This window comes from Podarcis erhardii (genome assembly GCF_964252035.2).
Source record: "Podarcis erhardii genome assembly, chromosome: 9".
In the NCBI taxonomy this organism is placed as follows: Eukaryota; Metazoa; Chordata; class Lepidosauria; order Squamata; family Lacertidae; genus Podarcis; species Podarcis erhardii.
This window is the reverse complement of record NC_138512.1, coordinates 40,488,966-40,502,050: the sequence shown is the minus strand read 5'-3', so window position 1 is coordinate 40,502,050 and position 13,085 is coordinate 40,488,966. Positions and strand designations below refer to the sequence as shown.

The 13,085-nt window shown below is 40.5% G+C and overlaps 1 protein-coding gene across 1 annotated transcript in view; it reads left to right on the top strand.

Moving 5' to 3' along the window:
• Positions 1–13,085, top strand: part of FHDC1 (FH2 domain containing 1) — a 50,822-nt gene that overhangs the window by 18,125 nt on the left and 19,612 nt on the right. The window contains exons 3-4 of the mRNA XM_081875249.1: positions 5,321–5,382; positions 5,984–6,086. Of these exons, the coding sequence (XP_081731375.1) occupies positions 5,321–5,382; positions 5,984–6,086 (165 nt within the window). The remainder of the gene's footprint in view (positions 1–5,320; positions 5,383–5,983; positions 6,087–13,085) is intronic.

Here is a 13,085-nt window from a genome sequence, read left to right as displayed (position 1 = left end):
TTTGATTTTATTTTTTTTACTCTGCAGTCTACAAGCATTAACTTTATTTTGCTGGTGTTTTGGGGAAATCACACAAATTCAAGACAATCCAATTTAATTCCGCGGCATCTGATTTTTATCCATATCTCGTGGAAATTGAAGAATGTGTGCACACACAACCACATATTGTGTATTTCTGTTTTGGACAAGTGACAAGGGAGGGAGAGGGGAAAGAATGAACCAGAGGGACTGAGGTGCTATGGCACCTTTCCAAAATTCCAGATGTGATCATGGGGCCCAAAAGAATGGTGACCCCGGTGAGAAAGGAATATACAAGTCTTTGTTGATGCCCCAATATTATTTCTTTATCTGTCTTGTGATTTTTATCTATGGCTCTAAAGCAGGGGTTATCAACCTGGTCCCTACCACCCACTAGTGGGCATTTCAGGATTCTAGGTGGGCGGTAGGGGGTTCTACGGCACAAGCCGAATCCTTCTTCCATCGAGCGCTGGTGGGCGGTAAGGGAATTTTACCATCAAGAAAGATGCATTAGTGGGCGGTAGGTATAAAAAGGTTGACTACCCCTGCTCTAGAGGGTTTTTGTTTGATTTCCGACTTGTTCATAAAGATGAATCCAAAATAGGCATGCAAGGGTCGAAGTGCTGTGAAATCTACTTTTTCAAAGTTGTGGAAAAAGTAGTTTAAAAGTGAATTGCCAAATGACAATTATTGGACTATAATCTTGTGCCAGGTGAAAGAAGTGGGAAGTTTTTACTCAACAAGAGTATAATAGTAAATTATTCCCATGCAGATGAGGAAAACTGAGTGCTCTTCAAATATAAGTAGTATATAGGTGTATTCATACATATACACTCTGTGTATATGTACATATACACACACTCTGTCCTAATGAATGGAGTGGAGTGGAGTGCTGAATGTGGATATTACTGCTGAATGTGGATATTTACATTGCTAGTGAGGAAGAAGGATATTGGTCAAAAGGGTTGGGGAAGGGGAGATGATTGGAAGAGAAGACATATTGGAATTTCGTTGCAAAATGTTTCACTTGTGTAGATGACAAATTTAAGATATTTTAAAAGATTAATGTGTGTTGGGGTAAATTATAATTCCAGATTTTTCCTATCTAGAAGAATACATAACTTTTATGCCGAATTGAAAAATCTATGTAGATTAAAGATGTTTGGGCTTGAAAAAGCAGAATCTGGTCTTCTGTCCATAGATCTTTCCTTCAAAAGCCACTTTTTTCTACATTCAGATAACTTGGTTGTTTGACTACCCTGTCTCTCCTTCCATTCATAAAATATGGGATAAAAGTGGGATTCACTTAATGACTCTTGAAGAATATTAGGAGATATGACGCTTAATAAATTTATGAGCAGCTGGTTATCCAAAAAGAATGGAAATGGAACACCTCAGATAAAAGATGATGGTGAAGAAAGAGCCTTTGAGCTCTGTTTCAAGACTGAGAAACATGATGAAAATTGTAGCTTCAGCTTTCAGTCCAATGCATGTGTCTTGCAAGTTTGGCTTCAAAGGCCGGGAAAGAACTAGTGTATTCACTTTCAGGTTGAATCAAGTTACAATCTGTTTAACAACTTTAATAGAAATGAGCTATCAACATTGCACTGAGTGTAATTTTAGTTTATATCAAGTGCTTAATCTTGGTCATCTGTATGACTAAACTTTATATATGACTTCAGGTCAGGAGGCATGAGGTTGCAGAGATGCTCAAGTCTCAGGACTGTAGAAATGTGGAAATATGCTGACATACATTTTAAGTAAGAGCAGAGCCAAGCCCCAGAATGAGGTGATGGTTGTCAGGAATGCCAAACAGGATTTAGGAGTGATAAAAATGTGGCATTTACATGTAAAAGCACAGATGATAATTGCCATGTGCTGAGCAACACTTTAACAGGTTTTAACTTTTGTCCTTGCTTGTCTTCCTGAATTTTTGAGCACTTCCAAAGGGTGGGTGCTTATTAGTTCCTGAGGCTTCCTGCTAAATACAGTACTTGTTTGAAACATCTGAGGGCAAGTGTTCAAGAAAGCATGTTGCATGAATCAGTAAGCAAAAGGGAGAAATTTGTTGGTAGAGTGTGGAAAAAGTAATGCTTGTTGAACAGAGATAGCTCTTTTCACCTTGCCTGTTGCATCCTCTTCAGTATCTGACTGCACAGCTCACTAAGAGGGTCTGATAGGTAGATGTTTGCAAAAGAGAGAATACGCCTCAAGTTAGTACCCACCCAAGGAGTTGGTGTACTTTTATCTATTTCACGTGGTAACTTCAAAATTGATAGTATGATATGACCCCCCTGGGGGCTTATGTTTGCCCCTCCCTTTAACATAGTGATCTGGTATCTTTTAACACATCTTATAAAAATTATAAAGGATTCCCTTGCATCTAAATATGGGTTTAACAGTTAGCCAATGAAATTGCTGTTCTAGGGGTCAATGAAAGTACATTCAGGAAAACATTTGAGAACAGATTAGATAGTAGATACAGCTTCTGTAATGACAGTTCAGGCCGTACTATATGCGTACGTTTTCACTTAATCATGTACTCCTTGCTTTGGCAAATATTCAGAAGGGGTTGTTCTTTATATAAGACTGGACTTGCACTAGAAACATCTAATTAAAAAAATAAAACTTAGTATTCATGTTTTAGTTATAAACAGCATATTGTAACAAGTGGGGACTATTGTAATGTTTGTACATTCTCAGATAAACACCAACAGTAATTTATCAGGAAACTTAGGGTCTTGTTATCAATAGTTACGGTGTTCAAAATTAGCGAGGTGCCCTGCACATTTTGTACTTGGCTATTGTCCACTTGCAACTAAGTGAAGATGCCTGGGTGCCAGGATAGTGCCTGACATCTCCACCATCTGGAGGTACATGCCCAGGGATCAATGGATCTTGGCTATTTTCACTGCTTACTAAGAGTCAGAAACAATGCAACTTAGCCTGTAACTACTTTCCAGACCATAGAGTCGTTTGGAGGAGAATTCTGATCTCACTTCTGTTATCAGTCAACATTATAGCATTGGAATGACTAACTGATAACTCTGACTTTGCATGAGTCAAACAACTGTATTTTGTGAGTAAAGTGACCCCTGACCATTAGGTCCAGTCGCGGACGACTCTGGGGTTGCAGCGCTCTTCTTGCTTTATTGGCCAAGGGAGCCGGCGTACAGCTTCCGGGTCATGTGGCCAGCATGACTAAGCCACTTCTGGCAAACCAGAGCAGCGCACGGAAATGCCGTTTACCTTCCCGCCGGAGCGGTACCTATTTATCTATTTGCACTTCATGCTTTTGAACTGCTAGGTTGGCAGGAGCTCACCCCGTCGTGGGGATTTGAGTACTACCACACAAAAACCACAATTCACATTTTCACCCCTGCTTCAGGGAATTGAACAATACGGTATATTTTTAGTTTTAGATTACCAAGTGTGGTATGTTATGCTATCTTAAGAGGAATCTAACTGAGGGCTGATAGACTAGTCACTGTGTATGATGGAGCCATTCTTGTACAAAGACATGCTTTTGGGTATCTGCCTTTGCCGGCCTACAGGTGACAGTTGTCATAAAGCAGTTTTCTGCTGCTAATGAACTGCATGGGGGTTAATAGCAGCAATGAAAACCTAGTTACCAATGTAACATTTTTACCTAATAACATAAGGTGGCATCATTCCAGGTAATTGTTTCTGGCTTTTTTAGATTCCAGGGTGGAATGTGGTGAAGTACTGTGCCTGGAGTGTGCAAAATGGAAGCCACATACTTATTTGGGCTTTTAGCATTTCAAGACTAGCCACAGATTCAAATGGGTAGGCAGGTATATCAAAAGGAGTCAAGAAAACTTTAGAGGGTTAGGATAGTCTTCAGGTTTCATTTGTATTTTATCTCCCCCCCCCCCGCCGGCCCCCAGGTGTAGGACAAGCTCCGGACAACATTTTCACCTTTGTTTCTTATCATTCATTTGTGCATGTGCAACTATGCACAGCAATGTTGGCTAACCCCTGACTCGGCTACAACTCCCACAATTCTTGATCGTTTGCAGGGGCTGATATAGTAATTATAGTATTATCGTATTAGTGCTGAGGTAAAATGAATTTTAGTTAGCATGAATGTGAAAACCGTGGATCCAATCTATTTTTTTTTTTGTCAGATGGATATTAAACAAATAGCATCTTTTTTTAAAACAATATTTATTAAGGTTTTACATAATAAAACAAATATCACAATCAGAAAAAGCAAAAGAGAAAGACAATCAAAAACAACACAGTTCAAAAGTGAAAAAAGAAAGAAGAGATAATCAGAAGGGAAAAAAAACAAAAAACAAAGAAAAAAATATTTCTTGCTTGCTGTCTTTATAACCCTCTTTCCTGACTTCCTCACATCTCCCTTTTCTGTGTTCCCCTTTACACAATCAAATTCAGCAATTCCCTACCCTCTTTCCAATCTTATTCAATATTGTACATTTCAACCTATTATGCCTTTGGTTTCCTTTCCTTTTAAAACCATTTATCACATGTTCTTTATAACTTAATCCTTTATATCATTTGTTTAGTCTCGACATAATAGTAATCTGGTCTTACCCCTTTTTTCTTCAAAACCTTTTTACATATTTATTTTTACCATGTCACTGATGCCCTATTCTCTTTATATCCAACATCGTTTTAACATTCAAACATTTTACAATGTTTTTGGAGATATTCTTTGAACTTCTTCCAGTCCTCTTCCACCGACTCTTCTCCCAGGTCTCGGATTCTGCCAGTCATTTCTGCCAGTTCCATATAGTCGATCACTTGCATCTGCCATTCTTCCAGGGTGGGCAAATCTTGTGTCTTCCAATACTTTGCGATGAGTATTCTTGCTGCAGTTGTTGCATAATTAAACAAATAGCATCATAAAGATGCAATGCTGTTTTAAAAAAGCTTAAAGTGTATTATTTATGTTTTAAGGCAGCAGTACTTAAAGTCAGCTTCAGTTCGTAGAAGTGATGATGTTTGATGTGTAACAGTATGAACTGTTAACAGTATTGTGCTGGATACATGCATTGTAAAGTTTGTATAGGAAAAAAAGAGAAGTAATTTCTGGTTTACAGATAGTTGGCTCTAATGGCAACTTCTTTCATGGTGTATGAATGTTTACACAGTATTTGGGATTATCTGCATATCACAGAAGAATTATCCTTGCATTTGCTATAGGATAGAACTTTCTTCTGCTTTTCCATGCCAGGAAATGTAAGCAAAGTAATCCAGCATTATTAAAACATTCTGTTTGAACAAGCCTTTTAATGCATTGCTCTCTTTTTTTCAGATTAATATTTTGGATGCCAAAAGAAGTATGAATATTGGGATCTTCCTTAAGCAGTTTAAAAAGTAAGATGTTACATGACTATTGAAACTGTCAGACATGGTGATAAAAATATGGTAGAAAATGAGAAATACCTCACCATAAGTAATATAGCCACAAGCCCAATTTAACTAAAAAATGGGGTACAGATGAGTCAACTTTACTTGTACTGTATTTTCCCTATACATGTGCTAATCTTACATTCCATTCTGAACACTGCATTTGTAAAGTTGAGCAGTCTATAGTTAGATACTTCATTTTCAGTTGAGCTCAGTGTTTCTCTTCAAGGATTGAAACCCATTACAGTTTGAAGATTAATGTTTTATTTTTCTAAAGTCATTTATTTTATGTGTGAAAAAGGCAAAGAGTAAGAATTGTGGGTTGTATTGGCATTAATGCATTATTGTTTTAGACAGTTGTATTCATTTCAGTGGAACCTGCAATAAGGACACATATGAATACCATGCATAGCCACTGAAAGTTGTATAGCAATGAAGCTGTCATAGCATATAAAGCAAAAACAGCTTGTTTGTGTTCTTGAACATGCAAGAAATCTAATGTTCTATCTTATGGAAATGCAAACTTCCTAGATCAAACTGTATTTCTTTCTTATATTTCCCCACCAAGATCAGTTGAATCCATAATTGAAGATCTCCACTCAGGAAGAAGTGATCTCTATGGTTCTGAGATACTACGTGAACTCATCAAGTTATTGCCAGAAACAGAAGAGGTAAGAGGAGGATTGTGTTGAAAAACTTCTGTAAATTGAACAGGGACTATTAGCTACATGTTCTTGAAGATGAGAAAGATATGTCTTTGGGGGGTGGGGGTTGTTCTAACTGGCCAAGATAGTGAGTCAGATCCAGACTTGATCCTGTATGGATGGAAGGGTTTCTTCCATTGGTTCTGGGAGCTAAGATCCCGCAAAAGTTTCTTATTCCATCTGCAGCCCAAGTACCACCTCAAACAATGTTCTAGGGGGTCCCCAAAACTCCCAAGGGCAGTTTTTCAGGGAGCACTGGTGGCTGTGGAGAGTAGGAGGGATAATCAATCAATCAATCAATCAATCAATCAATCAATCACCCTGCCCCTTTCTTCAGCAGCGGTGGAACTCTGCTGAACTCAGGTCAGGATTAAACAAAAAATATAATGCTTATCCTGTGACTTGCTGACTAATGTCACAAAACCTGACATTACAGCAGCCTTAAAGCAATGTTAAATTTGAGCAAATGTTGTTTAGGAGGATGCTAAAGCTATATATTGCAAAGGTGGTGTTATGGAACCGTCAGTATACATTAGGGATCTTAATTACTCCTTTCCTGTTGTGCTCTTGAGCATTTTTTGAAAACATTTTTTGTTACGTATTCAGTCTTGCTTAGTGGAAGGATTGTATAAGTGATGAAACAGTTCTGATGGACAAGAAAAGACAACCCTAAGGAGTAGGAAGGCAATAGCCAGTAGCAGAATAGGCCAGGAAAATCTTTCTGGGGGGGAAACTGGATTGGATGGAGGAACTAAAAGGAAGAATGGAAATTTGAAGCGCAGTAATAGAGAAGTTTCTCCAGGCATAAGAGCAGCATTGTTGAGAGAAGGTCTTCTATGTGCTAACAAAAAGAGAGAGAAAATAAATAGATTATTGGGGACTGGAGAGTAAAAAAGTCCATGTAACTATAAGAAAAGAAGTTTGTAGATACTGAGTATTTCATGGAAAACCAACTCTGACATCCACGACCACCACAAAATGTTCATGTGGAATTGCTCCTTGGCACCTTCATACAGAATCTCTTTTCAGATGGAGGACTATGTCATATACTTCCCTGAATATATACCGTAAATTTCGCTCCATAACACGCAGATTTTTCCTCCTAGAAAGTAAGGGGAAATGTCTGTGCGTGTTATGGAGCGAATGCCTACAGATGGCGGGGGAATCTGCTGCAGTTGTGAGCAGTCCGTGGCTTGCTTTGAAACAGCAAAGCAGGTGTAAGCGGCTCCTGTCAGCGAGCCGAGCCGGGAGGAGGGAGAGAAGCAGAGCGGGCTTGGCTGCTTTAAAAAAACCCGTCCTCTATGTTCCTCTCTCCTCCCCACTGATCTGCTAAGTAGCAGCGAAGCTTTTCAGCCAGCCTAGCCGGGAGGAGGGAGAGAAGCAGAGCGGGGTTGGCTGCTTTTAAAAAAAACCGTACTCTCTGTCCCTGCCTGCAGTTTTTTGCTGTCCGATTTTGGATTAGCCACTGTAGGGGCTGTGTGTGTGTGTGCTTGAGCTATAGTTCTCCTCCTCCTGCTTCCCCTTCGCTCTCCCTGCGCCCCTGCACTCTCCCTCCGACTTTAGAATTGACACTCTGTGTCTGTGTGTGTGAGAGAGAGGGCTCCTTCTCCTCCTCCTGCTTCCCTTCACTCTCCCTGCGCTGTCCCTCCGACTTTAGAATTGACACTCTGTGTGTGTGTGTGTGAGAGAGAGAGGGCTCCTTCTCCTCCTCCTGCTTCCCTTCACTCTCCCTGCGCTGTCCCTCCGACTTTAGAATTGACACTCTGTGTGTGTGTGTGAGAGAGAGAGGGCTCCTTCTCCTCCTCCTGCTTCCCGTCACTCTCCCTACGCTGTCCCTCCGACTTTAGAATTGACACTCTGTGTGTCTCTGTGTGTGTGAGGGCTCCTTCTCCTTCTCTTGCTTCCCGTTCACTCCCCCAGCGCCCTGCGACTTTAGGGCCAGTTCCCTCTCTGCGTGTGTGTGTGTTTTGACCTCACTGCGCTTGGGGGAGAGTGTTGGTCGCAATTTTTCTTGATTTGTCTCAGAGTGGTTACTATCATGGTTTCCTTGCCGGGGAGGAGGGAGAGACGCAGAGCCTGCTTGTTCTAAAGGAGCAAAGCTGGAGAGGAGCCTCTCCTGCATTATCAGCAGCATCCTTCTCCACACCCCCCACGCGAGCTCCTTGTCCCTTGAGTTCTTTTCCTTCCCTCCCCACTTAAAACGTGGTTACAAAGCACGGATCCACATGGATCCTCAGGATTTTTGCACTAGGTCACCCCAAATTCACCATCAGATCACATAGCATATCCATGGCTACAGCCTGCACCAAAACACACACGCACCCACTGTTTCATGGGGTCGCAATGGCGCAAAAACGTGGTTACAAAGCATGGATCCACATGGATCCTCAGGATTTTTGCATTGGGCTACCCCAAACTCACCGTCAGATCACATGTCTGTGACCACAGCATGAACCACAAAAATCATATATCCACTGTTTCATTTAGAATATTTTTTTCTTGTTTTCCTCCTCTAAAAACTATGTGCGTGTTATGGTCAGGTGCGTGTTATAGAGCGAAAAATACGGTAAACTGGCTTGCAGATGTTATCACTAAAGGGAAAGGTGGCTTTAGCAGAGACCAGTGTTGAGGCCCAGGATGACCCAGTCATGAAGGAGTGTCCCAACAGTAGATACAAACAGGGAAAAATGACTTCTGGTTCCTTCCCCCCCACCCCCATATCTAAAAGAAGTTGTAAGACATCTCCTCCTCCAGCTTGTGTATAAGAAGAGAAGGAAGGAACAAAGATGAAGACATGGCAAAGGTTGCATATTTAGGAACAAAGGGAAATGGGTTTCTCTAATGGTGGCTCCAAAGGAATAGGATGTGTGTATGTGTTTGGTGTTTTTTTGGGGGGGGGGAGGGAAGGTGAGCAATGATTTCTGCATTCAGTCTCAGATGCAAGAGAAGGGAGAAACATGTATGTGCACATGTATGAGCACACGCACTAAGTTCTGGGTCTGAAACGTGTGGAATGTCAAGGATTGCCTTGGGAGTCTTCTAAGGAAAGCATAGCTGATTCCATGAGCACGTGAGTTCCCAGGAATGAGAAGAGTGACAGTAAGCATTGTTAAAGACGAAGAGCTGCCAAATGAGATGACTTTACACAGATGGACTGGGAAAGAGGAGAGGGTGGTGTGCAAAGCCAAAGGAAGTGAGGGAATAGTAGTATTGCAGTTAGGGTTGTGTTCAAGTGTATGCCGTATCATGGATGCTTTTGGTATAACTCAACATCAACATGCTTCGACTTGCACAGTTTTACTGCTACGGTGCAGAAGTAATTAAAATAGTCACACTTTGCAACATTTTGCTGGATTGCAAGCTAGCTCTTTATTGAAGTGTTAGCTTGAAGATCTGAGCAAGCCAAGAAGCTAGCATGTTAATCCACAAACTATTGTTGCACTTAAAACAAAACAAAATAAATAAAATAAAATAAATTCCTTCCAGTATCACCTTAGAGACCAACTAAGTTAGTTATTGGTCTGAGCTTTCGTGTGCATGCACACTTGCTGCTGGAAGGAATTTTTTCCCCAATTTTATTTTGTTTCGACTACGGCAGACCAACACAGCTACCTACCTGTAACTGTTGCACTTAAGGCAGCATTTTAACTACCCATATACCCAGTGTACTGTATGCTACAATTCTTTAGCCATTGTATTTGCTACTGGGTGTACTATATAATAAAAAAACATTCTGGCTTTTATTACGAGTTCAGAAAGTAAACAGAATTCAGAAGGCGGCAGCAGTCATGCTACAGGATCCTCTTGCATAGCTCCCTGAACACATACAGAAGTCCACAAATGTTGTGCCCCTTTCCTAAGTTCTCAGAAGACAGAAGGGCTCAGGATAGGAGTAGAGTCTCATCTCTGACTTCATGCTGGAGCTGCTCAGAATGTTTCTATAAAGTGCAGTATGGAGACTGAGAAACTTCCCCTACAAGCTTAGGTTCAGGAAAGAGGCAGGGCCTTTTGAAGCTCAGGAAGTTGAAGATGAGGGCAGGGATGATTGCCAGAGGAAGGACGGACAGTTTCCATGGTGACCAAATTTATGGACTCCTGTTTACACCGTTTCGCTTAGTTTACATTGTTAAATAATTTAACTTTCATTGATTCAGAGTTGAACAATGTATCACCCTGTTTACAGGTCCCACCCCTTGAAATATTTCCTTTGCATAGTGTTCCCTGCCAAAGTATCTATCTATCAATCAGTAGCAAATGGCTCATTAGGAAGCAATAGGCTACTGAAATTCTTCTCTCGAGCAGTTATTCCTTATTGTACCTGCTCAGCTAGAAAGTGCATATTTCTTATTTGTCAGAGGCTTGTGATATTTGGAGCAAAGTACTTAAGCAATGTTCAGTCGTTGGGTTGTCTTTTAAAAAGATGTACGAAAACTGAAATGCAAATAGGTTGGGGGAAATAAAAATAAAAATCAAGCATGAAGATAGAGAAGTGGCAAGTGACTTGTGTTGTGTTAAATAATACATCATTTACTTTGTAATATTTTTTTGAGGGGGAATGAAATATTCACACCAGTTGCATTGTTGTATACGCAAAATAACACCAAATCATGAATGTGCAAAACTGTTTTTAGGCCAAATCTGTACTTGATAGCATAGAAATACCTTCCCTGTAGCAAGATCTACTGTATGCAGAAACTATATAGGTAGGACTTGCTTCATTCTTTTTCATTCAGTTGCTGCCCACCTCCCAGGCTGACAACTAATAATATATGTGATGTCCAACTCATAATTCTTATACTAAGGAAATGGGTTCCATTCATCTCTTTGGAAGAGTTCCAATCTCTTAAATGGGTGGTGCATATTTTCAAAGACCCCGTTCATAAACCACCCTTGTTTTATAGATTGCCACCAGATAGATTCTGCTCTGCATTTGGATATTTGCATTATCTGTTTCCATACCAATGTTCGTAGTCTCAGTGGAGGGGGAAACAGCAGGAATCCAAACAACCCATGTGAGCAGCATCACTGTGTTAATGACTTTGTGAGGGAGCCAAACATTTAAGTCTATAAAAATAATGGTAATTGAACAAAGGGAAGCTTTGCTCCAATGTTCTCCAAGTTTTAAAACAGGCTTGGTCAAACGCAGCCCTCCAGCTGTTTTGGGACTACAACTCCCACCATCCCTAGCTAACAGGACCAGTGGTAAGGGGATGATGGGAATTGTAGTCCCCAAACATCTGGAGAGCCAAGTTTGGCCATGCCTATTTTAAAACATTTGGATATAGGTAGGGTTTGTTTAAGTAGCTCTTGGGCACATCCCAGATCTAAACACAAATGGGGCTCAGTTTTTGAATGTGTACAATACAGAGGGTCTTTGAACATGTGCAGAATGCTTTTGCCTTCACAATACCTAATCACACCATGTATCTCCACCCCGCCCCCTTGTCCCCTTACAAATCTGGGATTTAGTTTATGGATCCATACAGTAAGGGGTGCAACTTCTTGCCATGTCTCTCACTTCTAGTTTTAGAAATCAGAACCAGGTGTGCAAAAGGGTGAGGGTACGATGGGTTGAGAGAAGCTGTCCACCTCCATTCCGCCTAAACAAGCCTATTAACTTCATACCTTATGAAATATGCCTGCCCTGATAAAGCATAGCCAGTTAACGTTGCATTTGTATTTTGCCTACCCTTGTCTTCAGCGTGTGTGGGTGCCTTTTTTTAAAAGTACCTTATGAGTACTGAAGCCATCTGTACACCCACAGCTTCCACAATCAGTGTCTATGAAGGATTCAAGGAGCACTAAACAAATACATAACAGATATTACGATCATTAATTTGCATACTAAGTAGGAGTGCTTCAATTATCTTTGCAGCAAAGCCATTATTAACTTTTTAAAGAGGTTTTTAAAATTCTTACAGGTTTGCTTTAGGTGTTGCAAGTTTAGAAGTATGTAAAAGTTTGATTTTAATTTTTTTAAGTAAACTATTTTCCTCTTCATGTTCTATTAATCTACCCACAAATTGTAAAGTATGTAGGCTCACGTTTTCCAAAAGTAATGTAGATACCATATCCTTGTCTGAGTAAAGGCCAAGAATGTGTGAAATTGTCCCCCTAAAGGAGAAAGGGAGGAGGGAGGGAGAAATGAGACACAACTTGTTTTTGATAATTTCCACGGTAATGTGTTGGCAGGCTGTCTCGTGCTGTCTTCTAGCGCTCAGTACTATTAACTGCCAGGTGTGTTTGCCTTATGCCAGTTTTGTGACAACATGGAGATTGATCTCGTGGTCCTCTGCATGCCTGATACCTGTCAGACAAAACATTTCAATGATAAGCAGTCAAATGAACACATTTAATGCTTGTGGAAACCTCTGCTTTTCCTAGCAATGCAGTTATTCATTGATGCTTTCTGCTGCCCCAAAGCAATATTTTGCATTCAGGCAAAGTCTGAATCGAGCCCATGTTTAAAACAGGGGAGTGTGTGAGTGACAGTTAAATTTAGTGGGGGGGAAATGTACCAGGCTCCTATCATTTTTATATTTCATCACCTGCTGAAAATGTTGGTTTTGCCCAAATTTCCTAGATAATTAACTGGATTCAGTGTTGTTCGTTTGTTCTGTATTTTATTATTTTATGGTTGTTTTAATTTTTTTTTATTGTACATTGCCATGAGATTTGTTTTGAGCTGATGGCTTAAAAATACTCTTATACAGTGGTACCTCGGCTTACATACGCTTCAGGTTACACACTCCGCTAACCCAGAAATAGTGCTTCAGATTAAGAACTTTGCTTCAGGATAAGAACAGAAATTGTGCTCCGGCAGCGCAGCAGCAGCAGGAGGCCCCATTAGCTAAAGTGGTGCTTCAGGTTAAGAACAGTTTCAGGTTAAGAACGGACCTCCAGAACAAATTAAGTACTTAACCCAAGGTACCACTGTAAACAAATAAACAGTTGAATAACTCTTTG